General features: G+C 45.1%; 1 protein-coding gene across 3 annotated transcripts in view; it reads left to right on the top strand.

Moving 5' to 3' along the window:
• Positions 1–23,319, top strand: part of eya1 (EYA transcriptional coactivator and phosphatase 1) — a 33,901-nt gene extending 10,582 nt beyond the window's left edge. For all 3 annotated transcript variants that reach the window (XM_071923976.2, XM_071923972.2, XM_071923971.2), the window contains 11 exons: positions 244–326; positions 955–1,141; positions 1,804–1,946; positions 2,705–2,788; positions 6,445–6,534; positions 16,783–16,841; positions 16,989–17,149; positions 17,380–17,494; positions 17,837–17,958; positions 18,841–18,941; positions 20,967–23,319. In XM_071923976.2, coding sequence (XP_071780077.2) covers positions 244–326; positions 955–1,141; positions 1,804–1,946; positions 2,705–2,788; positions 6,445–6,534; positions 16,783–16,841; positions 16,989–17,149; positions 17,380–17,494; positions 17,837–17,958; positions 18,841–18,941; positions 20,967–21,047 — 1,226 coding nt within the window. In that variant the 3' untranslated portion in view covers positions 21,048–23,319. The remainder of the gene's footprint in view (positions 1–243; positions 327–954; positions 1,142–1,803; positions 1,947–2,704; positions 2,789–6,444; positions 6,535–16,782; positions 16,842–16,988; positions 17,150–17,379; positions 17,495–17,836; positions 17,959–18,840; positions 18,942–20,966) is intronic.
• The last annotated feature ends 4,616 nt before the right edge of the window (positions 23,320–27,935 follow it).

Here is a 27,935-nt window from a genome sequence, read left to right as displayed (position 1 = left end):
GAGGAGGAAGATAAGGCCGCTGTTGGAGGCTCTCCCTCAGGCCTCCCTCTGTTCACCACCCCAAATATTTGTTTCACAAAAGACTAACCTTTTCTTTTTCCCCCTGACAATGTGCCGTTTCATTTCAGTCACTGAATTGCTTTCCAATACTGCAGCTGAAATGATTTATTTTGATATAATACAGTATAAAAGCACATTATGTTTTTACATAACTCAAAATTATATTATTTTTTTCCTCTACAGGTGGTACTTTCACAACAACATCAGGATTGTATGCAGGAAGCAACTCTCTGACAAACTCTACTGGCTTCAACAGCACACAACAGGTAGCTGTGCCCTCTCTACCTTTTCATTCTGTTCCTATGATCTGGTATAGATATGCAGCTATCAGTCTATATAACATTAAATCATAGACTTCTTCCTAACCTGGAAATCTTTATGAAACATGCATACTCAATATGTTACATTTCATCCGTGACACATTCAAACATGAATCACTCAGGATGTCAGAAGCTTTGTACGCAGGGATTATCTGCCTCCCCCAACACATATGTATTATGCCACAGAGGAAAAGGAGGAAAAAAAAACAAGACAGATCGTTGTCCAGATGTAGGACAGAACAGACATGTGTTTGCATTTATGTTTTGGAATCTGCACTGTAAAGTAGCAACACTGGTGCAGGGCATATCTCACATTACTCTGCCCAACCGCCTACTTCTCTCCCTCCACTCTGCTACCTTTTGTCTCTCTTTGCCTCCACCTCCTCCCTCTAAATCTTCCCTCTCTCACCCTATTGTACCTCTCCTTCCTTTATCTCTCTGCACTCTCTCCATACTCTGTCTCTACTTACCTTATCTTTATCCAATTGTACCCTACTTCTCCCTACCGCTCTCTGACCACTTGCCTCCCTCCCTGTCCCTCTCTCTCTCTCTCTCTCTTTCTCTCCCTCTGCAGGACTACCCCACTTACCCAGCCTTTGGCCAGGGCCAGTATGCTCAGTATTATAACAGCTCGCCCTACACCTCGCCCTACATGACAAGTAACAACACCAGCCCCAGCACGCCGTCCACCACCGCCACCTACACCCTCCAGGAGCCCCCCACTGGCATCACCAGCCAGGCCATCACAGAAAACCCTGCAGGTACGAAACAAACTCATTGTAAGTCGTTTTGAATTAGATCGTCAACTAAATTCCTAAAATGTAACTTTAAATGTACTAACCCAGATTCATGCATGTGCTCGAAAACAATACATAGCTGCAGGAAATCATTTCTGCCATAAAGTCGAATATACTGCAGTGTGGTAAGCAGAAAGAATAAAGTGTAAACTGAATACAGAACTGAAGACTTTCCCCATAACTGGATGTGACATTAATGCATCATCTGGCAAAAGTGCACTGATGATATCATTTATAAGTCAGTCAAAATTTTATGACTGCATTTGAAATTGTCATCAGTCAACACCAAAGACATCAGGCTTCAAATAAACACAATTTCAAACACAGTCATTCAATTTTAAGTTAAATGACATATTTACTATTTCTAGTTGAAGCGTACCGTGTTGCCTTTTGTTTTTTAAATCAGTATGGAGCGCAATAGCTTTTAGCATGTGTTTTACTGCGGAGTTACATTATGTTTGAATGTTACTTATAGGCCTGCATAATCACTAAATAATATCCCAGGAAACTGTCCGTCCTGCATCAAGACAAATGGTCACCTAAACTTCTTTGCTAAAAGCAAATAATATCCTATCTTCGATGCACTCTTTTTATACTCTCCTTCTTCCTTCTTTCCTTCCTTTCAGCAGAGTACAGTACCATCCACAGTCCATCAACCCCCATTAAAGATTCAGATTCGGATCGATTGCGCCGGGCCTCGGATGGAAAGTCACGTGGCCGGGGAAGAAGGAACAACAACCCATCACCGCCGCCCGACTCCGACCTTGAGGTAGGGTGAGCCCGCTACCTTGGCGACAGACAGCCTCGCCCTGTCTGAGGCACACGCACACTAATCCACTTACTATATGGCTGCCACACCAGCTCTAACACTTGATGGGCATTAATTCTTAAACATTTGATTCCTTAACTATAAATGGGTTATTCATGCATTTTGGATCATGTGACATCACTAAATAAATATCTTATATAAAGTTCTCATGTATACCTCATAAATAAACGATAGGGCATGTGATTAACAGTCTATTCGAGGTGAGTCGGTAATGGAGTGAATAATGTATATAGTCTTCTGAGGCTGGTCACTAGCAGTGTCTAACAATAGCGCTGTTGCACCATGTGCCATAAAACACTTTGGTATGTCAAATGTGGCCATATGTCAAAATAAACCCTTGATGATTCAGGGGGCTCTTCATTAATATGATATGAATTTCAAAGAGGTTAATAGCACCCATTATAGCGCTGACATCATGGCATGTTAACATATCTAGTTAATTAGTTTGTCACTATTGATTGCTCTAATGTAAAGGGCAAGGGATGGATAGCATGTGGTGGGGTGATGGGAGGAGTGTTGCGGTGACCAACCCAAGCAAATGGATCCCGGTCCCTGTGGCACACAAATACACGCTCCTGGCCTATTGACCAGGGGGATCACCTTGCAGCCCTACAGAGTGCACCATTGATTTTGCCTCTTTTCTCTCTGTTTTTCTTTGTTTCTTTCTTCCTCCTCCCCCATACCCCCCATCTCTCCAGCGAGTTTTCATCTGGGACCTGGATGAAACAATCATCGTTTTCCATTCCTTGCTCACGGGGTCTTACGCCAACAGATATGGACGGGTGAGTGACATCAGACTGTGGCAGTAGCGGTGCACTTTATCAGCAAAACACATAAATATTAAAAGGCAAAAAAAAAAAAAAAAGTAACGGAGTGGGGTAAAATAGCCACCGAGTAGAGGATAGATTTCACCGTGCCTTGAGTCCATAGTGAGGGGATAGAGCAGAACTCAATGTACAGATAATTGTTTCTTTTTTTAATAGGTCCAATGAGGCCTGGCAAGTATTTGGCTGCTCTTTGCAGCTGTTGGAGCTATGCAGGGCTGGTCGGGGCTCGGCTGCAGGGGCTCACAACAGTTGCACTCTGGATGTCTATTGACACATCTTAAGTGTTCCTTTCTCCTTCAGAAATGCCACATTGTTAGTTTAATTAAGTGCTTCTCAATCCATCCTTTTCAGGGAAGGATTTCCCAGGAGAACTTGGCAGGAGATTGAGACCACCAAATGTAATTCGGTCAAAACTTAAACTAGAGCGGAGAGCTTAAGTCCTTTCTTGATAAGGGTTAAATTAAATCACACTTATTTCATTATGAAGGATGGCAGTGTCTTGTCGTTGACATGCAAAAGTACAGTATATATATATAATCTTAACCAACATATATTATTATAGTATTGGGAAGGTCATTTTCCATCCCATGTCATTGTGTATGCTCATTTCAAGATGAGAAGAGTTTACTTTTCCAGGCTTTGCTATTTGTTATTCCATATAAATTGCCTCTCTAAATTTAAACTTTCAAAACAAACAATTTGGGAAATAAGGCAAACTCCTATTCTCATGGCTTCGTTGAGGTCATAGGTTCTATGTAACTCTCAATGTGCTACTACTACTTTTCCCATTGAGATACAGTATGGATGAATAATTATGGCTGTAGGATCTTGACTTTAATTCATCACGATTTATGATTTATAGAATATTTCCTACACTTTCTATAATTTCAAAATGATCTGGATTAATTTTATTTTGTCTGAGGACAGAATTTCCTATCACTGGTTGTTTTGGGTATGGAGTTTTCTCTTTTTGAAGTAGAAAATGACATATTGCTTCTCATATGTCAGAGAGCTTAGCGTCTGTGGCCCGTGCTCTGTGCCTTTGTTCTGGTATGAGGGGGTGTTTGATGGGGGCAGTGTTTTGTTTTTGGGGTGAAAGAGGGCTGCCCCGCGACCCTCCACTGTTTATTTACTTTATCCTTAGCCCTGCATGCTGGGTAAAGAGAGAGCTAAGGCTTAGGGAGCTGTGGCTCGGTGATGAGGGCCTCTCCAGCCACACACACACACACACACACACACACACACACACATGCATACACAGGGTCTCCAGTGTGCTCCTCTGAAACAGGAAACACTCCTGACTCCATAAGGGCCCGTTCCGTCAGAGCTCATATAGGACGTGACAGCCGCTAAAGTCTCTCTCTCACTCTCTCTTTTTCCCTCTTGTTCCCTCTCTTTCTCTTTCCTCCACCCATCTCAGTCTCTCTTTCCCCCGTTTTCTCTTCCTGTCGAGCTCCAACCTGCTGACACTATCCCACCAAAGCAATATTATGAGAGGGAGACACGATTACACCCGCCAACCACAGAGCGCTCTCCCCCAAAGCCTATCAGAAACACAGATCTGTAAACTACCTCAGAAAAGAAAGCCAAGCAGACCACCCCACCCCCCACCTCCCCAACCACCACCACCACCCCCCACCACCCACCACCCACCACCCCATCTCTCTTCCCTTCTCCTTCCCGTCTGTCATACATGTCATCCCCGTCTCAGTGGCATAAACAAAAAGTTACAAAACAGTGTGTTTTTCCCTCCTAGCCGCTCTGAGCTTACTATAAATAGATGTGTATCTGAGTGAGTGCACATCCACACTTTCTCTCACTCTGTGTACCCCCCCTTCCCCTCGCTCTCTCTCTCTCTCTCTCTCTCTCTCTCTCTCCCTCTTTCTCACACACGCACGCACACACACTGCCGTTCTTATCAGCTCTCTTAATTGGCATCAAGGCAGCTCGCCCCCATAAAGCTGATGGCTGAGGCCAGCTGTGCTACTATTGGGCTGGCCAGGGCTAGAGCTTAAAGGGGGTAGGGGGGGTTGGGGAGTCAGTGGTAAGGGGTTGAGAGGGAGGGGGAGAGAGAGGGTTTGGGGCGGGGGGGGGGGAACTTGGCGCCCCTGTGGATGGCACTGACATCCCGGGACAGGTGGTGCTGGAGCAGTGACAGCAGCAGCCCTTTGGCCTTCTGGCCTGCTTGTATTCTTAACTCCCTCACTGACTGATTGTTTAGATTTAATTGGAAAAGGATTCACTTGCAGCGGAGAGCAGCACTTTATGCCGCCTTTTCCCACCAAACCACCCCGTACGCTAAATCAGCTCAACCGCGCCAGAGGTTGGGTTGGAAGAGAGGGAGCTGGTGGCCTGTTGATGTGGGGGGGCTAATTATTTTTGATGAATTCTGACTGAAAGATTGATTCGAACTGGGAGGTTAAGAGAAAGAGGCGGGAGGGGGGGAGAAAAAGGGAAGGAAAGAAAGACAGCCGCCAGAAGTGGAGATTGAGTTCTACTTGTGTGGTTTGTCCTCTGTCATTTTAGTGAAAACATAAGCATTGTGGAGTGTGACAGCTAATCAGTAGATAGCTCAGGTGTGTCTTCAGGTGGTTTAACTCTGTAATCCCTCCTTCTGGTGCTGCCTGGCCTAGCTTTAATACAGCCTCACCCAGCCGCACAAAATCCTCTCCCACAGCCCGCTATTGTCTCTCTCATCCCTCGCCTGCTAAAGACAATCTGCTGATTAGAAATTTAAGACCAGAAGAAATTGAATTTTTGCAAGGAAAATGAAAGCAGGGAATTCTGCTTATATCCTGTTTTTATGTTGTTTTATATCTGAACAGAACTAGAACGGGCAAGTGAATTTTAGTGAACTAAATTTCAACTGAAGACTTTTTGCCTCTCCGCTTGCTTTTTTAAAGGGAAAAAAGCACACATTGTCGCAGGTTCATTAACTATTTACAGTGTAGTTCACTCGTCTCTGGGTATTATCTTACAGACAGTGCGACCATATCACCATTACAGCACGTGTCACGTTACTGACAGAGATCATGATTTAAAGAAAAATTGCAGTTGCGCTTAATGCGGGGAATCATCAATACTCATTTTGCCCCGGAATAATTTTGAATTTTCGGAGGTGATGGAATTACTTTATAATTATATTAGGAAACACCTCAAAGTGGCCGCTGATGATCTTGGGAAACTTCAGGGGGAGATTTTTTCCCCTGATATCACCTAGAGAGCAGTTGGATGATGCATCAGCACAAGTATGTGGAGAATGGGCTATTTACGATTCGGGCTGTGACCCCAACTCTTCTAAATCGACCACCCCTCCTGAGAAGAGACATGCTTTTACGGCATTCATTAAAGTCTGTGGCATTTCTGATGACTATTCTGGTCCCTTTTGGAGGCTCGTAAACAAAGGCTGAAACTTTCTTTCAAGTCTGTCTAATGTCCTCTTTTATGGGAGTAGTGCGCTCAGGAATTTAAGAGAATTCCCCGAGCGTTGCTAATTGAGTGACTTTCATCACTGCTTACTGTATTATTCGTTATCTCTGTGAAAGAGACTCTGAAAAAAAATGATGTGCTGTTTTATTGTTTGATAATTGTCGCTGTCTCCTATTTTCCAGGATCCGCCGACGTCTGTATCACTAGGCCTGAGGATGGAAGAGATGATCTTCAACCTGGCCGACACACACTTATTCTTTAACGACTTAGAGGTACGTCTGTGTGTGTTTTCTCTCTTTTTAAGATTTCTCAAGTCTGTGTTCCTGTTCTGCACAAATACCTTCTCTTCACCCCGTGATGATTTTAGAGGTCAGAGTTTTTTTCCGGTAATATTTAAGGCCCCAGTCCGAGATGCAGAGTGTATATATTTCATCAGGAGGAGCAAGAACAGTCCATTAAAGTTTTAGCAAAAGCGGCAACAACCGTTTCATAGCGGGAAGCCTATTTCTCAGTTACCAGTCCCATAGTGGTGAAGTATTACCTCGGAGCCCAAGGGATACCATGAATTTTACATGTGCTGTCAGTCTCAGTCGTCCCCGGGTCGCCAGCCCTGCCCCCTCCCCCTCCCCCGCCCCCCCCTCCTCCCCCACTCCCATAGCGGCTAGTGCAATTTGTCAGGCTCTAGTGTTTCTGCGGCCGTCCCGTCTGTCTGTGTGTGTCATGCTGTGTGCTTGGTGTCGCTGTCCACCTACACCACAGACCCTTGCCGTCACGCCGTGAAATCACCCACCGTCTCCCCTCCCACGCCTCTCCGCTCCCCTGATTCATGTACGGCTAGTGTAAAATCTGCCCCTGGGGCACTGGAATAGAGGGATCAGGGGTAGGGAGGTGTGTGTGTGTGTGTGTGTGTGTGTGTGTCGTGGTGGTGGGGGGCTGTGGTGTCTGACTGAGTGTCTGAGTGTCTGCTCCACCCTGGGGAGAGGTGAAGCAAAGACCAGAGGGGTCAGGGATGCCTATAGGCTCAGGCTGTATGCTCGGATATGTATGCGCCACATGCGTACACATATGCATGCGCACTCACCCACACACACACACACACACACGCAGACACACACGTTACCCGCTGCCCAGACCCTATCAGCACACGTCACATTTTAGCAGCAAACAAAGCAAGTTATCTCCATGTTCTTTCCCCTAATCCGAGCTCTCCTCAAATTCTCTTCCTAACCTCCTTTTTATTCAGCATTCATTCCTCCGTTTCTGTCTCTTCTCCATCTCCCGCTCCCTCTCTCTTTCTCCCAGTGAATCTGATCCCACTGACCCAGTGCTTTTTCCTCGGTGTCCTGCTTTAGGCTGACCTCACAGGAGAGGAAATGTTTTGTTTGATACTTAAGTGTGAAGAGAGCTGTGGCCAGTCTGCCAAGTCTCATTAGTCACCACCATGTTCTGCTTCTTCGCATGAAGCAAACCCAAAGAGGAGGAAAAATGGGCGAGAGAAAGAGAAAGAAAATGTTGGTGCTCCACCAGACAGACGGGTGACTGAGATTCCAAACGCAGTCATCGTGATCAAAGTTAATTGGCTGCAATTGGCTGGTTAAATATTTCCTTATGCCCTGGCCACGTAGAATCCAGTGTAGCTGCACTTTATTTAATAGATGTGCCCCAATCATTTGAAAAAATGGCAGTTTGTGACAACGCTTAAATGTGGTTTTGCTCAACATCTGTCCTGTGTTTTGATTTCTTTTCATGTGTGATGAAACTGTTCACAGATGAATTGGCAGCTCAGACTGCTTATAAAATTATTTGAACGTGCAATGCATATTTTTCTTCTGCTCTATCTCAGTAACGAAATTATTACATTTCGTTTTGACACTTAAAAGCCTGCCATTTTTTTCCAGCTAAAACTAGAATAGTATGCTGACTAAAATAGCAATCTGTGGTCTGCTGCAAGAATGCTTTTTAGAATGTCCAATGTAAAGACCTCCCTCCAAAAACTGCCCTGATTGTCATTAAGCATCATACCAGAGGGGGAGTGACAGCCTCTTGCAAGCGTATCGATCGCTCCTCTTTAGCTGAGCTGGGCCCGGGTGAGTGTTAAGTGCAAGTTCTCAGCGACGCCTAACCAGTTGTGTTTCCTCTCGGCTGATTTACAGTCCTCCATCTCAGATAGAGCTAAATAGAGTCCAACTATAAATACCAGAGCCAGCAGCAGTTATGTATTTAAGCATGTGCAGAAATGCATATGGTCCATCTAATTTAGTCTAAGCCATAAAGGGAGACCCCAGAGGCTGTGCAGAAACACAGGTGCAGAGTTAGTGGCCTAACGGTGTGTGAGTGGGCCATCTAGGTCTTAACACTCTGTTTTCCCGCTAGCCTCTGCACAAGTACATTAAATACACACCCTACTTCTTTACAACTTTGCTGCGCATGCTGCCCTTGACTCATTTTCTTTTATGAGACTGTAGATTTTCAAGCTAAATTAATCTGGACCAAACAGTTTAAATGCACTAGGGTTGTTTACAAGGCCTCTAAACATCATAATCAAGCATGATATTGTGCTCGGCCCGGCCAAGCCAGAGAGAAGGCTAGTTTCTGGGGTTGGCTTGTGTGTGTGTGTGTGTGTGTGTGCATTCAAGTGTGTGTGTGTGTGTGTGTGAATGGAGGTTGGGCCGTGTTGATAGAGCTGGTGAGTGACGATTCAGAGGAAAGTCATAAAAAGAAAGAGGGCATGCCGAAGGGGTCAACAGGGATCAGTTTCACCCTCTCTCTCTCTCTCTCTCTCTCTCTCTCTCTCACTCTGTCTCTCTCTCTCTCCCTCTCTCCCTCTCATTTTTTTCTCTCTCTCTTCCTTTTTTTGTACCACCTCTCTCTTTTTCATTCGCTCCCTGGTTAAATGTTAGATACAGTTGAAGGTGGGCCCTAGAAACGCTGCACCTCCCCACAAGACTTTTCCCTCCCAGTCCACACACGGCCCTCTCTATCGATCGTCCTGCTCAAACCATTTGCCGCTCAGTGTCACAGATAAGCCTGTACAGGAGGGGTGTAGTATTGTATGTACAGCACAATCTGTTTTTATCATCAAAAATGCTCTCTCACTGAAGGATGTATTACGAAAGTAATTCAAGGCAATATGATCTCTATTGATCTGATCCCCACTGTATTAATTTGCCTGATGGAAGAAGTTGTATTTCAATGGCTATATATAAGACATAAAAATATAATCAGAGATGTTATTCATGTGATGAATCTATTTCAAAACTTAATACAAAGTCAACAATTTTGATTATTTGTGAATTAACAGCAATATGAATAGTTAATACCAATAATTTAACTAATTATTTTATTTTATTTTCAGAATTACTCTGAATTTCAGAATTAGTTGCTAAGAATATTCCTTTTCCATATAGCTTATATTTGAAATATAGTAAATTTGCTTGAATGCATTTTTTTCTCTGCGGTGCTTATTTATTTGAAGTGACACGGGGTTGAACGTGGAGTTAATTGATGGTCTGAAGTGATGTGTATAATGAAGCCCTCTGAGGCTGAGCTCACTGGGAAGACTGACAGCTCTGCTGTGACTCGGGGTGTGAGTTTACTGTAGGTGCACCGCCGCAGCCCAAACGGTAACGCTGAGCGGTATGTGGGAACCAGGGGCCTCTCTCTAGCTGGCCGAGCCCCCTGTGCTCCCCTCTCAGTGGGGTACGGGGGCTGCCGTCTCCCCCCTCCACGGGTGAGAAAACAACCCTCCCTGTCTGGAGGATAAAGGGCATGGGGGCAAACCACTCACAGAGAGTGAGGGAGAGAGAGGCCTCCGAAGGTGGGAACATTTTAAATTAGTCCAGTGATGCCTCCATGCTGCGTGCAACACTCTGCCGCACACACACATGCACACACACTCTCAACATATTGTGCTGCATAGTCTTTAGTCACACATACACACACACATATATGAGCACAATCTTTCACTCACCCATTCTCTCTCTCTCTCTTTCTCTTTCTACACATGCATACTCACACAAGTACACACACACACACACACATACCTGTGGAGCAACCCTGTGACACTGCAAACTGACTGCCTTTTATAGCTCCCAGCCTGCAGTCCCAGGGTTGAAACCTCCTCTGTCACTCTCACCCAGGGGCTGCCTGTTAATGAGAGATGCTATGAAACGCACGGTTACGTTTACCTAGCGGCTGGAATGGCCCTCCAGAGCCTCTTAGTGTGGAGCCGTTCTGTTAGTTTTATGTCCCACTGTAGAAAGTCAGATCCTGCTCTCGCCCGTTCAATAAGTTTGGTAGCTTTATTGTGTTCTCCTTCATAGTTTTTGAAGAATAGTTTTTTTTGTGATATGGTCCCCGGTGAGGAGCAATACACTGCATATATTGCTTTTCTTTGAATTATCAAATTGAGTTAATGAATCAGTTCACAGTTCTATGGTTCTGTAGCACCGATTTATCTGAATGAAGTGCAACAGCAGGACAGACATTCACTCCTCCGTCTCATGACTTTAGCTTAGTTTTTTCAATGCACTCTGCAGAAAACAAACTGCAACAGTGAATTAAGAAGGCCATTTTTATATTTGGTATATTCAGTCACATGAGCTACTTTATGTCTGTGCGGATTGATGTGGCTATTTTTCATCATTTGCTTGGCCACCGATGCAGTAGTTCTGCCATGCTGCTCGACATAGCTCCGTCAAGTCCCAAGGCGGGACCGCTGATGTGTTTTGGAAAGACTAAAGAGAGAAAGTGGAGGTTTCAAAGCCACCCTGTCTATCTTCGCTCAGCAGAGCTCCTCCTAACCCCCACCCCCTACCCGCTGGCCTGGCCCAGCAGATTCATGCACCAATAGGGGTTGAGGGTGCATGGAAAATATAACATTACTAACTGTCTGGTGACAAATGATGGTATTAAGAATAGATTTCTTGTCCTGCATTAAAAAGGGAGAACAGCACCTGCCCAGTACGGTCTGTGCAGGAAAAGAACAGAAACTTGCAGGGATTTGTCTAGACAACAGTCTACTTGGCAGAAATAAATAGTTTCTCTATGGATAGGTTTGTTGAGAGGGAAAAAAAATGCTGAAATGTCTGAGATTTGATATTGCATTTAATGTTGCTCTCCTTGAGGTTTGGTTTGGACTTGCAAAAATAGGAAATAATGAGAGGCAGCTCATCCATCACAGATATCTAATTTATGCTTTTAGATTGTTTTCACTCCCTACCTGTGGGATGTTTCTTTCTTTGAAATGTTTCCAGCTATTACAAGAGGGCTTTACAGACCACTTCGTGAAATTTTCTTCTGTCAGCCTCTGAGCTAGCTCTCCCTGGCTCCCCCTCATTCTCCTGATCGTGTGAATTTGTGTAAAACCAGCATGGGCTTCTCTCTACCTGTGCTTTGTTTGGCGCCGCTGTTTGAATTCCGTGACTGTTCAAGCACAGATTGTGGATTGGAATGAAGTGGGTTCGAAGAACTCTCCTTTTGTTCCCCACATCCTGTGTCTGACCCCCAGGTAATCGTGGCCCCCTCCCTTCTCCACCCTCCTCCTTCCCCCAGACAGGGGTGCCTGTGGTGGGAACAGAGAGGGAAGTTGCTGGGGGTCACGGACCACGGGGGTGGAGGAGGGGGGGATGACAGCCTCTGCCGGTGGAGTGGCGGCATTGAGAACCTGCGAACCATGGATGAGCCTTTTTCACATGGCATTAGCCTGTAGGGTCACAAGGAATGCTGTGATGACGGCTGTTATCGCTCACACTGTGGTTTTGACCCCCCACCCCCACCCAACACACACACACAGCTCACCTGTAGAGTGGATGAGAGAGAGAGAGTGAGAGAGGGGGGGGCGAGGCTTTAGGGAGCTTGTACCCAAAAAGTGGACACCATCTGTGTGGCAGTGACTTTGACCAACGTGGCAATAACCGGACTAAGAGTTAATTTATCAGATAGCACAGTGATTTCTATGTTTTGGTCATGTGTATTGCTGAACACCCCCTCTTCCTTCTCCCCGCCTCTGGCCGTTGCAGTCACCACTCTGAGCCCTTCCCAGGGCTACAGGAAGACTCAGGCCGTCATCGCTGATTGCTTAATGACAGATGCCAAGGGAACAAAGAGGGCTCTGATAGCTTCCTCTCAAACAAAAAGTTTTTAGCAGGCCAGGGGAAAGACAGAGGCAGGGAGAGGGAGAGAGAGACTGAATGATAAAGAGATGGAAGTAGCGTGATTCAAAACTAGTTTATTTTCTGAAGTTCATCTGTTCATTGCGCACAGAAGCGTCCCGTCTTTCATTGTTCTGCTTTGTTTTGTTGTCTTCCTCTGCCTTGCAGATAAGAAGTGTTTGACAGCTTAATGAACTCAGATGAAAGAAAAAAAAAGTTGCTGATGAATTTAACAGAAAGACATGGTGTTTGCATAAGGAGTAATTGCGATAGCTTCTGGTGGAGGGTCTTCACTCCTGAGTACAGTAGGAACATCTGGTGTGAGTTAGTGGTGATTGTAGGTTTTACAGAGACCACTGTTTGCTTGGTGAGGAGGGAATGGGAGGATTCAATGGAAAAGAGATGTTCGAAAAGTTCTAGGAAATTCTCAGATTGCCCCGCGATGTGCCACCATCTTGGAAGCTTGTCATTTTATTGTTATTGTTGTATAAATGAATTAATGGCAGCATGTGTTGTTGTTTTTCTTTTTAGCCTGCCAACCAGTCAATCAGTCAGTAACTCTCCATGCCTCTGCATTCTTTGCACCCAGTCCTGTATGCCTGTGAAATGAGTTACGTTTTCTACATATTCAACGTCTGTCATAATTGTAACAATATAACAATTTATCCCATCCTGTCCCTCTGAGCAATTTTACATTGATAAGCCATTTAAAAGACATTTAAATGGTTATAGACATCTAAAATGCTAAAATGAGGCTACATAGGGTTTAAAAGTGAAAGTTTAGTAGACTTCTATGTCTTAGACTACGTCTTCTGGGGTATATGACAAAAATAAAGCATGATCTTATACATATGGACTTCTCTGGTGCATATTTTTGATATTTACAGCTGTTTGTGCTTGTAATAATATATTTACTGCTTGGTCTATACATAGCCAAAAAGATCCTAGGCTATATGAGAGCTAAAGCATAGACGTGGCATTAAAATCATGTCTAGTGCTCTTCAACTAGTTTCACATGACTATATTCCTGTATACCTAGTATGTATCTTTCACAGCCTGATATAAAATGATGGTGGCCTCTATGCCTGCCAGTGAGTCCGTTAGTGAGTCAGTCAGTCAGTAACATTCACTGCCCCGCCCCGTTTCTTTCCATCCAGTCCAATACGACCGTACTACTGTACTTAACCGGCTTCAATCTGCCCCATCGCTGTTCTTTAGGCTGCATGGTGTTTACGAGGCCTTCAGAAGTGGCTCCTAATGAGTGTGTGTGAGGGTTACTGTAAGACATTACCCACAGCCACCTCCTCCATTAGCTTCAGTCCTCCCAGGGAGCCAGTGCAGAGGTTTATGCCAACCCCAGCTGGGAGCAGTAATTGTCGGAGTCTGTACATTCTTCCACACACGCACCCACGCACACACACACCAAACCTCTTTCTGGAGGTCCCAAGCCCCTCTCAGCTGTTAATTGAGTGTCGTAATATCCACCGAATTAAAAGCCTATGTAAACATGGAGCAAAAGACAAGGAAAGGGAAAGGGCATGGAAAACACACATGCATTCACGCTACAAAACGGCAGCTGGGTGACAAGAACCCAAACCCCTGTGTTTTACTTGGCTTTTTGTGTTCTTAATACCTTGTACATTCATTGAGGTTTGTATTGTTTATTGGCTTTGAGGATTTGGTCAAGTCCGTGAAAAATCATTCATGCTCAGGCAGCAGTTATTATAATAACCTCAATTAGGCCTAATTACTGAGACATATTTATGCGTGTCAGGTCATGTTTGCGTTTTGGGTCTGGCATCTAAAGTAGGCCCCTAATCAGCATGCTGAGTAATATTGTTCTCAGATATCTGTTTTGGTCCACGCTGGCTGTCAGACTCTGAAAGAAACACATTACATGGGTAGAACAAACATGCGGGCCATTGTTGTCCAACAAGGTACTGAGAGACAGCATACAATTAGGCAGTAATATACCAAATGAGTGGAGCTGAATGGTCCTGTGCCACAGTGAAAGAGGTGCCAGGGGCTTTTGCAGTTGGCTGATTGTGTCTAATTCATCAGCAGGTAATTGGTAGATAATAGAAGCATTCCAGTCACTTACCCCAGAAAGGGAAGTCTTTGAATGGAGGCTTTATGAGGTGCTTAACCCAGTGTGCTGTTTTTGTTTTCCTAACCAAACAGACATGCCTCCATTGATTAAGGAATTAAGCACACCTTTACTTTTCTGTCTTCAGTTCTGTTTTGAGAAAGTTCTTCAAGATTTTTGGAAAAAATGTGTATCTCTGTGAGAGAACATAAATTAACTTTGGGTCTGTAAGTTAGTTGGGAGCAGATCCCTGCACTGGGACAAATTGCTGCTTTCTCCAACTATTAAAGATCGGCTGGTGAGCGTCTGGAAACAGATCAGGCTAACAGAGCCAGGAGGCCCCGCCTGCACCCCGTCTCCAATTGGCAGTCCATCTTCTGGAACGCGGGGCTCAGCGCTCGCTCCATGTGAGGTCACTTTGGACTCTCTCTCCCCCAGCCTCTACCCGCTGCTCTCCCCCATCCCCACCTCTCTACCCCTTCCACCCCCTTATCGGGGTGCTGGAGCCCCGGAGAGGAGGGGAGGGGGGTCACGGGGTCAAAGTCTTTTCCTCTTTGGATCTCGAGGCTTGCTGGGAGAGGCTTGGCGAGAGAATGGCTGCATTAGAGCAGGGGTTGGGGGTCAAGATTTTAATTCTGTTAAAGAACAGCTGGTTTGAGTTTCTCCTCACGTCGCTCTCCCCTCCCTCTCCCCACAAATCCAGGGAGATGAAAAATTTGTTCAGAGGGGAACCAGTAAAATAAAAAAGGTTTACGGTCCAAAGCCCTTACCCTTACCCTGCTCTAGCATTAGAGAGGAATGCAATAACGTCAGCATTTGGCCCCGGTTAGATTGACTTAAAACAAGGAAGTCCTTTCTGTGTTTGGGTGTCTTAACAGCCGGATGAAACTTAATTAAAAAGCTTAAAAAAACGAGAAGGGATTTTTCATACTCTAAACCGGAGGAATTCTTTCCCTCAAGTTTCAACTTCCATTGAGAAATTATTTAATATAACTCTAAACAGGTGAGAATAACCAACCAAATTTAAAACCTGTACCCACACACAGAAATCCTTTAAATTACTTCATATAGAGGTCAAATGCTCCCTTTGTTATTCGTTCTAGTTTAGGCCCGAATAAAATAACATGAGAGGTGACTTCATATTCATTACAAAAGCCTTTTTGCCTCTTTACAAGACTATTCCTCAACCCTCTGTATGCCATACAGCCTAAATTGCTAGCCACCCTAATTTTTGGCTAGGCAGAAGTGAGCCATGAGCCAGCCTGTCTCTCCTCTGCCCCATGTGAAATGTGTTGATCTGGATGCCAAGGCAGGACTCCCTCACATTTCGAGCTGGCCGAGGGGGTGGAGAGAGGGGAGGAAGGGGGAGGCACTAGAGCGCTCCTATAAATGGAAAACTAATAACAGATTTTCAGTCTGCTTTCTCCTGCGCTCTTTTGCCGGCTGGCTGGCTGACTGGCCCCGGGGCTGTGTTGGTGTGTGGCGCAGCAGCAATCAGAGGTCATAATTTCATTGGCGGTTAGCATCAGGTTCAATTTTTCTAGTAGGTTACATTTACCAGAAAGTCTGGATTGTGTTACTGTGTACCGGTGGAATCAGTGCAGAGCTGCAGAATCCCTCTACCTCTCCAAGAGGAGCCAGGCACCCCAAAGGGGAAGGGAAGTGTGCACATATGTTTGGAGATGCACACACATTCACACACACAGACACACACACATGCACAGAGCATTAGTGCCAAGGCTCTTTGTTCATTTCACTAGCCTCCATACCCTCTTATACTGTACTGTATGTATATATCTCTACTCCCAGACATAGCTATTCAAATGCCAACCTGGAGAGTGTTTAGAGCTGCTGGATTGGGGCTTAATTGGTTATGTCTGGGGATGTGCATGTCTTTAGACCCCCCTAGTGGTAGGGGCTTTGTGGGCCACTGGTCCATCCACACTAATGATGAGGTTTATTGTTGTTAGGAGAGAGCAGGTGGGGGCTCAGGGGAGGAAACGGGTGGAGAGCTGATTTAAAGGGATGGAGGGAAAGAGAGGCAGAGCAAGACAGGGAGAGGGGGATTAAGATTGAGGTGTCCAGCCAAAGCACAAATTCCTGAGTAAATGATTTTTTTTTTCCAGTGATTAGAAATGACCTGGAGCATGTGGGGAGTGTCGCTTTTCTCCCTAGCAAAAAAAAAACCTCTCTAAAATCCCCAAAACAAAGTGGCCGTTTAATGTTTCTTTAAGGGAATGTGAAGCCGCCCTTATTCATAATTTATGTTTTGTGTGTTCCAGGAATGTGACCAGGTACATATCGACGATGTGTCCTCCGATGACAACGGCCAGGATCTAAGGTACAACCTCAGTACTCTCTGATTCTTGTTTCATCGGTCAGCAAAAAAAGTGCCATATGCTTCCATCAGCAGTGGAGCAGTTTGTGCTTACAGATTCCCCATTTCTCTCTCTCTCGCTCTCTCTCTCCCTCTCTCTTGTTCTCTCAGTACGTATAACTTCAGCTCTGACGGTTTCCACGCGGCAGCGACCAGTGCCAACCTGTGTCTGGCCACAGGCGTGAGGGGAGGCGTGGACTGGATGAGAAAACTGGCCTTCCGCTACAGACGAGTAAAAGAAATCTACACCACCTACAAAAATAACGTCGGAGGTAATCCCCAATATACAGCACTGTGCGACACTGTTGAGTAGAAAAGAGTATGCAGACATACATGCCCTCATTGTGTGGAAGCGCGCGCGCGTGTGTGTGTGCTCATGCGCGTGCTCACATGCGTGTTTTAAAAGCACACATGCCACACCACTTGGTCAGGGTAAATTTTGAAAATTTCGCTGGTATTTGGAGGGCTGGTCCAACCCAAACAATGTTACCCTGCGTTTCAGGTCTGCTGGGCCCAGCCAAAAGGGAAGCCTGGTTGCAATTGCGAGCAGAAATTGAAGCCTTGACGGACTCCTGGTTAACACTGGCACTGAAAGCACTAACATTAATCCACTCAAGGTAGGACTCCACTGAGGAAAATTGTACCCAGTCCCATACCGCACATATATAAACTAGCATGTGGTGTAAATAAGTCAACTCCATACTCCCGAGCCATTAAAGAAAACACCCAAGTTCAGTATTTGTCTTTTGGATAGGCTCTGTCTTTTGATTTTGAAAGATAGCGTGCTAAGAGAGCTGACTTAAACATTTAAAAGGGGGCTGAGATCCAATCCCTCATTGCAGGACAGCTGACAATTGATAAATCACAGTGTCTCTAATTTGTGTGCACCGTGTTTTTCTTTTGTCCTCCCTCGGAGTGATGTAGAGTGATGTCATCCCTTTCCTCCCCCTCTCCTGCAGGTCAAACTGTGTGAATATCCTGGTGACCACCACGCAGCTCATCCCTGCCCTGGCTAAGGTCCTGCTCTATGGCTTGGGCATAGTCTTTCCTATCGAGAATATTTATAGCGCAACCAAAATAGGTAAATACTGACTTTTGCATGTCATACTGAAATGTTAGTGCGATTTGAATGTGCTTTTCCAGTGTTTCGTGCTGTTTCTCTGTTACCATGTTTTGGCGTGGATGCTCGTGAATTTAGCAGCGGTGACGATATGTGTGTAAACATTAAGACACACATACTATCTGTGTGATGGGACAGAGGCGTGGATGGGGTGGGAGATTGGGACACCGGAGAGGGTTGATGTTCTTCTACGAAGGAAGAGGCCTAATCAGCCTGGGATTATTTTCCTGGAGCTGGGCCTGTGCTGGGCCTCCCCAGGCCTCCCCTGCTCCGGCTCTGCATATGAAACCACTTCTGCACATTTATGTCATTCCACAGCAACAGACCCCCCCCCCCCCCCCCACCCCTCCTTTCCTCCAATCCTTCCCCTCCTTCACTGTTTCAAATGCAAAATAAACATCAAGCTTCCCTTCTGCACCATTTTCGGGCCCATCAGCGTGGAGTCGGAGGCGAGCGTAGCTTAGGGATCCTCGGAGCGTTAAGCCTACTGGTTCCCCTAACCAGGCCCTGTAGCATGCGAGACTGATTTAGCTGGTTTAAGTCCATTTGTCCCAGGTTCGGGGAGGAGAAGGACACAGTTAATGCCTTTCAGATTGCCTTTATCTGGGGGCTGATCTTATCACGTCCCCTCGCTGAGCCCAAAGTGTTTACACTCTGTCCTATTTTGTGTGCGTGGTGTTTTTAAAGGGGCTCTCGTCACCCTGTGCCTCTGCATCAACTTGATGGCTGGTTCCATGTGCCTGTGTGTGTCTGTACGAGTGTGCTTGTGTGTGTGTATGTGCCCTGTCTGTGTTTCCACGCACAACTCTGCTAACACACACACCCCTGTCTTCCCCTCCACAGGGAAGGAGAGCTGTTTCGAGAGAGTAATTCAAAGGTTCGGGAGGAAAGTTGTTTACGTTGTTGTTGGAGATGGTGTGGAAGAGGAGCAAGGCTCAAAAAAGGTAAGAGGCCTTGGATGCGGGAAGAATAGATTCATTCATCGGAAATGCATGGAGCTCGGAGAACATTTAATGTTTGGTTGGTTTCTGTAAGGTCAGGAGTTCATTATGAATGCTTGCAGAACACAAAACATGCCTGCCATACCTTCGCAAAGAAAGGACTAGGTGCTGCAGCTCTCCTCCTCAAACGTCTTACTTTACTTTCATCCGTTTATCCTCTTATAGGTCGTGCAAGTACAAGAGAGAAAGCCCGTAGTATGTAATCAGCCCTCCTCCTCCGCCATCTCAGGTTTACAGAGCAGGGGAGGGGAGAGATGGCATAATTATATATTCCTGCTCGGTGCCCTGAGCAGCGTGAATACTGTATGTGTAATGCTAGACAGGCCCTTTCAGGCATGTCGGAGGCACACCGTAAATAGAGCGCGCATTGAGGAGACTTAAATCTTTGTTGATGAAATTAGAATATTTACTGCAATGACAAGCCTGTTAGCAGGAGACAGAACAAGAAAGGCCGATGGGCGACGTCTCTCACAGCCTTTCCAGAAACATGACGGTATCTGTTCAGATGATTCTGACATCTGACTTCAGAAGATTTATGTTACCTGTTGGCTCTTGCTCCAAGAGTTGTGTATTCAGCTTTCTGCCAAGTTTGGATGTAAACCGAATGCCAAATGCAAGCCGCACGCAGCAAAATATTCATTAGCTAATTAATCAGTGGTGCAGGAGCATATTTCACTGACAGTCGTGGTGAACCGCACTGTCAGGGTGAGGACATGGAGTTTCCCTTTGAAAAGCCTCCAGCTCCTTTTTCACCTGTTTCTCAGTAAACAATGAGTGGAAGGGCGAGGAAGGATGAGGGAATGATTAGGCAATGGTTAAGAAGAAATACAGACTTTCTTCTACCTTCACCCTTTAAATGTCTGTGTAAACCAATAGCTCTGGCTCATGAAAGGCTAACGCGGCACGGCAATACGGTCTTCTGGGATGATTTGCGGAAAAAAAGATGCAAATATTTTTACTCAGTCTTGAGTTGTTGGAGTGTGACATTGATGGAAGGATAAGGCGTTTTTTTCCCCCATCTGAGTGGTGTGAGTCCCATGACACGCCATGCGGTAAAAGGTTTCTGTGTCAACATCAGAGAGGACGTGAAATAACACAACAATTTCACCCGTCAGGAGGCGCATATCAGACGTGACACTGTGTGGAACTACAAAAGCAAACGTCTAAAAAGTTCTCCAGCCCCCATTCCTCCACCCTATCCTACAAAAAAAAAAAAAAATCCACAATCCCTGAAACAATTCTGCCTTCAGTTATTACCATTGCCAGGGAGAGGAGGGGGAGATAACATCTCCAGCTTTTAAACTTAAAAGCAAAGACAATTTACAAAACAAAAAGCAAAGAGCTTTTTAAGGGTCAGTGCAGGCTCTCCTAAGCGGAACATATGCCTGGGAGAGGCCATACCTTTGATAAGGGGAGGGTAATGGGCTCCACACACTGAGGGGCTGAGGACTCTACCTGACAAGCCCCTTTCATTCTCTGCGACTCGGGTTTCTCCCCCGGCCTCTGCTTGGGAACAACAGCTCATTTGCACTGTCCTAAACACACACTGGCAGGCAGGAGGTTCGCTCAAAAGACACTGTGGGCCAGTTCATTCCTGCTGCGGTTGAGGATAGCTACTGGATTAGTTTGGTGGTATGAGACTACAACTTGGTGCACCAGTTGAATTAGTTAGAGGTATAGCTGTACTGTTTGGCATCGTGCAGCGCTGCATAGAAGTATACACAAGGGAGAGAGTAGCTGTCAGGGGCGTGTTACTGATATGATTGCTTTTCCTGGTGAATGGACTAGACTCACTTCATTGTGTTTATTAGCTATAAAACATAAAATCTTCTTAGCACTTCTTACTATTTCTCACAGTTTTAAAAAAGAAAATTGCAGATTTTTGTGGAATGTAAAGAAAAAACTTGGCAAACTTGAGATATGATGCCACCTTATCTGAGTGTTTTTTTCCCCGCTTTCCTCCCTCAGCACAACATGCCCTTCTGGAGGATCTCCAGCCATTCAGACCTCATGGCCCTCCACCACGCTCTGGACCTGGAGTACTTGTAGCACTGCACCACCGTCACACCGCCCTGCTCCGCTCCGGCACACCCCGCAACCTTTCACCTTCGCCCTCCAGCCCCGTCCCGCGCTCGCCGCACACACCCCACAGCCCAGAAAAGGCCCCCTGTGCTGCCTGCCGTCTGTCTTCCAACTACACAGGAAGAAAAAGAAGAAGAGGAGAAAAAAAAAAGGGAGAGAGAGAAAGAGAGAGAGAGAGAGAGAGAGAGGCTGAGCGTCACAGTCAGCGTGCTGACATACGGTCACAATTCGTCTTAACCCTAAACCTTTTTTTTTTTTTTTTTTTTTTGTGGGAAGCGAAGGAGAGAAAAGTGAATTTACGGCGCTGCAGCTGCTTGCCCTGGTTACTGTGAATTGGCTGCTCTCTGAAGCCGTCAAAGTGTTTTACGGCCTCCTGTTTGTGCCGGGACTCTGTCAGGGTTCACACCTGTGAGGGGAGCAGAGCTACTGATGGCCTCGCCTGCCTCACCTCACCTCGCCACAGAACTCAGCTACAGTAAACCACAGGCCCACAACTACTGGTGGTGACATTTCTCTGTCCCTCTTAAGCTCTTTTCCCTCTCTGCCTCTCCTCCCCTCTCTTTCTGTTCCTTCTCTTCTCTCCTCTCCCCCCCCCCCTGCCTACCTTTTCAGTCTCTCCTTGGTCTCCCCTCCGTCGTGGGACAGAAAGACAGAGGGACTAACTCCTTTGTCTGGGAGCTCCCGTGCTTCTTATTTATGAACGGAGACTTTGTGAGTGGCGCCGCGCCACTAAGAAGGTACCTCGACGACAAAAGACTCGTGCCTTTTTCACATGACAAAGTACTTTTGATTTCCACCACAGCGAGAGGAAGACGTTTATGGAAGAAACAACAAAAAAAGGGGTTTTCTAATAATTTAAGAAAATTACAAAAAACTTTATTTACAATGCTGAGACAATCGTGTACAGAGGAAATCTTTTTGTGTGTGTAAATTTGTAATCACTGGACTATTCCTTCCTATATTCATTTAGGTACATGCTCTTGAAAGGTGGCAATGCTTTTTCATTGAAGTAAAATAAGGCATCCTATAGCACATAAGCTTGTGCGACGCCTGAAAGTGTTGATGTGTTCAAGGTTTTGTTCAGTAAACAAATATGTAGATAATGGGATTTTGTGATAAATCGTTTTGTCAAGACCAAAAGCATGGATGTCAAGTGTCAATGATCTTTCATTTTATTCTGTGATGTTTCTCCTCCTCCAGACTCTTCCTTACAGTACAGAAAACTTCATTCACATCTTTATATAACATAACAGGTCTCCTCTACTGCAAGTTCTTTTTAGATTCATATTTCAAAAGGAAAGAGGTATTTGTTTTTTTTAGTTATTTGGAAAGGTAGCTCACAACTCGTGTCCCTACGGCATTTCACCAGCTTGCAGCCCTAACCCCATGTATTTGGAAGCAAACATAATTGTGATACCATATAACTTGATAAGGGTTTCTGATATGGCGTGGAATCGAGTGGGGAAGTTTCAAAACTTCACACTTTTCATGCCTCCTGAGAGCCATTTTAATGACAATTTGAATAAATCTAAGATTTCAGTTTTCAAGCGGAAAAAAAAGCAAGCTTAAATAGGTTTTATTATCTTTTATACAAGCGCTATAACAAAACTCTTGTACAGCAAGCGTAATTTTGTATGAAGTAGTGTTTTTATTTTGACTTTGAAAATACGTTCTGTGTCCCACTTTGAAACGGCTGTAGTTGAAATTGGTGAAGCCCTTTTGATAGTGCTTCTGCAACTGTGGATGGGGAAACCGTAGTTATAAGAGAAAAGCCACTAACTTAAAAGGGTTTGAGAACAGACAGGACATGTGCTATCGACTGTGAATTTCTTAAACGGAAACCAACTCATTGTGTTTCTAATTTTCCCTCCTTTGCACATGATCACTGTTATCCTGTACATTTCAATTAGGATCCCTCTCTCCCCGGCAGACCCCCTCTCACCACATTTTGTGATCTTGCTCTTCTCAAAGCAACTTCTCCCCCGTACTCCGGGGTATCTACATATTGCTGCTAGATCAAGGTAATGGTAGGTAAATAGAGGAAATGTTTTATAGATTCATACAGCACGCTTTTTTATTATGTTGCAATCATAAATGCAAACTGGAAATACTTTACACTACATGGGCCTCATTGTGAAACGCAAAAGATTGTTGTGTCTGCAAAAAGATGTGTACAGATGTTTTTGACATTATTATTTGATTGTGTTTAAATTAATAAAAATTGATTTGTGAACTGTTACATTATGCTTTCCACTTTTTTTATTTAAATGTGTCCTGTGTAATACCTCAGACAAAATAATGATTAGTTAAAAAAAAACCTACTTATTTTAATGTAAATACATAGAAATACTAATGGTACTTCCATTTGTGGAACTAGTGGACTAGTTAGTTATTTGTGGAATGAAATAATGTGTAAACAAAAATATCTACGTACATATTTAGATGTAAAACACAGATTTTAAAACTGGAATTTTATTTTTTTTATGTTGAGGTCTACTTTGATACGTTTTGTTTTTTTTTTCAAGCCCACTATATGTTCTGTGCTGTTGTGTGTTAGTATGAATGTCTGCCTCCAGTGTCCCATGGACCGACACTCACAGTGATGTTACCAGCCTCAGCCACTAATCCTGTCCAGGAAGCAAATAGAAACTGGAGCTGGTGCAAGTCTAGACCAAACAACACCACATGCCCACATGCTAATCACATATCATAAATCCACACAATAGCTGCTATAAAGTACTTCTGCCATAATGGCTATTCCTGAATTACGGGCATGGTTATGTCACTATTTTGGAATAACTAACTAAAATGACTTTCGTGAAACTCTTTAATAGCCTCAGATAAAGCAAAGTCTCTTTATATTTATGTGGCTGCAATTCCATTCATCAAGTGTCCCATGAAGCTGGCAACTTTTCATTAATTCCTGTGAGACAATAGCGGATTTTCCTTGATAATAAATTAGATGCACTGTACATTTTGAGGCTCATGAAGCCAAGTCTCTTTTGAAGCCAAGCCATGGCTCAGCCCCACATTTATAATAGCAGTCCTACCCATATAGTGAACGTCTGTAGGAGCCTCCATGCATACTTTGAAAATACCAAACCACCCCAAGCCATAGAGAGTTGAGTTAGTTTAAATAACACATGAAAAATATTTATGAGGCTGATTTTATGAGGTGGTCAAAGCTAAGACAGTCCAGCATGTAACACTAGCCTGGACAGGGAAGAAAGGGTCCGGCGTCCAAAACCACGTTGGAGAATTAAGCATGCATGGAATTTTATTTAGAGCCGCACGACCCATTTAATATCCAAATCAATTATGTTTTCAGATGGAGTGGGAGTGATGGCCGGGGAGAGGCATCTGCGTCTGCCAGGCCCGGCGCTGCTGGACAAAGCAATTGGGCTGCTACCTACGGAATGCAGCAGCACAATGACCTCTAATGTGCTTTTCCCACTTCCGAACAGCTGAAAGACTAAGTAGTGTCTGAGGTCCTGACTGGCTGTCTTTCTGAGGGAAGAGTGGGCTCTCTCTGCCGCAGAGAATGGAGGTCTGTTCTCTTTGATAAGTTTTCCCTGTGCTCAGAAACCTGGCGTAAACGGCCGACTCTGGACCCAGACACAACCAGACCAGACATATTCTTCAGCTTGTGAAAGAAAAAGTGGGTGTCGCGGCTCGCAGGCCAGCCATTCTGACTGCTCTTAAAAAAGAGAAGGGAATGAAAGGTAGTCAGACACAAGTGGATTGTCATTCACCTGACACGCACTCTCATCTGCTCACAACTTTCGTTTTCTGTGAGATTCATCATCCGGTCATTATGTGTTGTAGATCCAGTGGCCGGTGAGTGAACATGTCATGTGATTGCTATTGGGAGTTGTAGTTGTGTTCCTGTGCTTTAATCAGGCTTTACAGTAACTGTGCAATTCTCCTGTGGCCTGATCTCCTCTGAACTCCCATCAACCCCCCTAAAAATAAAGAGGGCCATTACCTAGCGGGTCTTCTGTTGGGCATTCCTCGCCGGGACGTCCCAGCAAAGCGCCCGCCTCCCATAAAACTGTACTGCAATAATAAACAATGCCATCGGTGATTTACGACCTTGCCCAGACAGTGATTTCATGCAGATTTCCATAGAGGGGGCCTCTGACGGTGCATCACAATTGAACTAATATTGTATTACATACGTATCAAACTCCCCCCAAAAAACCTGATCTGCCACATCTCTTTTACGAGCAGGAAGCCTATTAATAGGCCTGTGTTCTCTTCTTGGTGGCTAATGTGTCTCAAGTTAGGGGAATTTGTCTCTGTAGCAAGCAGATGTCCACGGATTGAGACAGTGAGGGAGAGGGAGGGAGAAACAGAGAAGTAGACACAAGGCCTCCATCCTGAGCTGAGCAATAAGGAGTCGGCGCTGAATCGAAGAACCAGAACAAAACACCATGAGGTTGTTATAGTCTGTCCTTATTCTTGGCTTCGCTGTTTGTCTTGAGGCAGGATAGACAAAACCATTGTCAGCGATCGCAGCTCTTCCTTCAGTGGTTTTGAGATGACAAGGGCTGAACTCTTCTCTGCTCAGCCTGCACACTCTTTACCCCTGGCAGGGAGAGAGAGTGACAGACCTGTTGTCATGCTGTGGCGAGCGCTGGTGCTAAACTAGGCCCTTTGTTTACCGTTTGTTTATTTCTCAGTTACTGGGATTTGACAGGCAGAGTGGGGCAGGGACAGCTGGTAATCAGGAAGCTGCGGATGCCAGGGACCCCGGCCAGGAGTGTCAACTCAGAGGGGCCAGGCGTCCTCAGCTATGCCCGTCCCACGCAGACAAGGCATTCCCAAGTGGGTCTAGACTGTGACATCACCATACATGTATGTTGGTGGAGGGTTTGTGTCCGATTGGTCTAAAAAAGATTCGGTGCTGGGTGTTAATGGACTTGCATGGCGGGTTGTACCTTGTGGAGGTCAATGGGGGTTAGCAACAAAAATGCACACATGCGCACACACACACACACACACATACAAAATGAGGGAGGGATTGATTGTTTTTGCAATGTATTGTATTAGGCTTCTCTGGCTTGGAGCATTGCAAATTATATGTAATTTTACCAGATGTAGTTGTATTGACAAACCACATACTGCTTTAATAAAGCGTTTAGACAAGAGTTACAGTGGTAGCCATTGTAGGAGTCTCTCATCATGTATCTATCTACACCAGCACAGCAGTGGTCGCTGCAATCCATTCTTGATTAAATGTCATGAAGTAAAAACATTTTGTAACTTAAAACGTATGTCTGCCAGTCAACTAGATGCCGGATGATTCCTTGTGTCTTCTGGCGACAGAACAAAATTTGAACTTTCTAAACAATTTCTTTTCTCTTTCTTTCTTCTGGGGTTGAAGCAATATTATAGCAGCAATTCACTGCTGTATGCCGTGCCTGCTGCAAAGAGTGATGCTTCTACAACGGCTAAATGTGCATAGATCAGCAGGTAGCCAGGCTCATTCATTGAGCAATTTTAGCAGCTTTCACAAACTCCTCAGCATGCCTCATAACCATTGCAAGTTCGCAGTGATTGAGTCATTATGAGAGTGAGCGGTGTTGCCAGGCGACACTGCAAACGATGCTTACTGTCTCTAACTCCCAGCCACACTGAGGCTCCACCTGCATCTGTGGTCAAACACACACAGGCCCTCATATTTACTGGGCCCACCGCACCACTCCATTTGAAGGTGAGTGGCAGAGATTTATATGGCAAGCTGAGGCCTCGTTTGGCCACCCTACGAGTGTGTGTGTGTGTGTGTGTAAGTGTGTATGATAACCACATGCATGACTACTTACCTAGCTCAGAGCTGTGAGCTACTGGGTCCCTGAGGGTTTATTTGGCTGCTGTGGCCCCCTCAGACCTCCCTGTCTGCTGTGTGTGTGTATGTGTGTGTGTGTGGGTGTGTGTGTGTGTGTGCACGTGCGCATATCTGTGTGTTTACGTGTGTTGGTGCATGTGTGTTTGCATGCATATGTGTTTGGGTGTGTTCAGAACGCATGTGTGCATGCATGTGTGTGTGTGTGTGTGTGTGTGTGTGTGTGTGTGTGTGTGTGTGTGTGTGTGTGTCAGGCCGTTCCTCGGACCTCCCTCTCTGGTGTTAATTGGGCCGGCTCTGCCCCGTTAGGTCTCGGACCCGGGCCAAGCCCCCTCTCCTCTGGCAGGAGAAGGAGCCTCTCAGCCAGTTTAATAAACTCAATGTCATCCGGTTAATAAAACAGCCTCGCGTCCCACCTTGGCTTGTTTTTGCTCGATAAGTCATGGGTGAGTTTTTGTTTTTTTTCTCCACTCATTTTTCTATAAGTAGAAAAGTCAGAAAAGTGAACCCTGTGTCGTTGGTGGGCTATATGTTCTGTAGCTAAGCAAAAACTTTTTACTCATTTGATTTTTTTTCTCCCCAGTCCTTCTGTACTGCCTCTGTTCTTGTCCTGAATCCCCCAGCGGAGATTAATCTGTCACTCATAAGGTGTAGTAAAGCTTCTTAATCATTTGAAGCTTGCCAGAATATATGGTAATGATGACTTAAGCTATGACCACCTGTATTGCAGTATTCACTTACATCTAAATTACAATATCCATCTATGACCATCTACACAAAGAAACCTCAAATTCAAGAAGAAAAAGGGTGTGGGTGTCATGACAACACAAATTATTCAGTCAACATTTCTGATCTAAGTTCATGTTCACCTCAAGTTACAGTAAATGCACATTTGTAGAATTCAAGGACATTTAGTTTTCGACCCATATCTATACATCAATTTGGGGAATCTGGGTGATGAGTAACACTCACTTCCCTTAATAACTACAGTTGAAGTGTCTTTGGGCAAA

The sequence above is a fragment of the Centroberyx gerrardi genome, chromosome 22 (assembly GCF_048128805.1).
Source record: "Centroberyx gerrardi isolate f3 chromosome 22, fCenGer3.hap1.cur.20231027, whole genome shotgun sequence".
Lineage (NCBI taxonomy): Eukaryota > Metazoa > Chordata > Actinopteri > Beryciformes > Berycidae > Centroberyx > Centroberyx gerrardi.
Note: the sequence above shows the minus strand (reverse complement) of the source record. Positions and strands in the feature narration are given on the sequence as shown.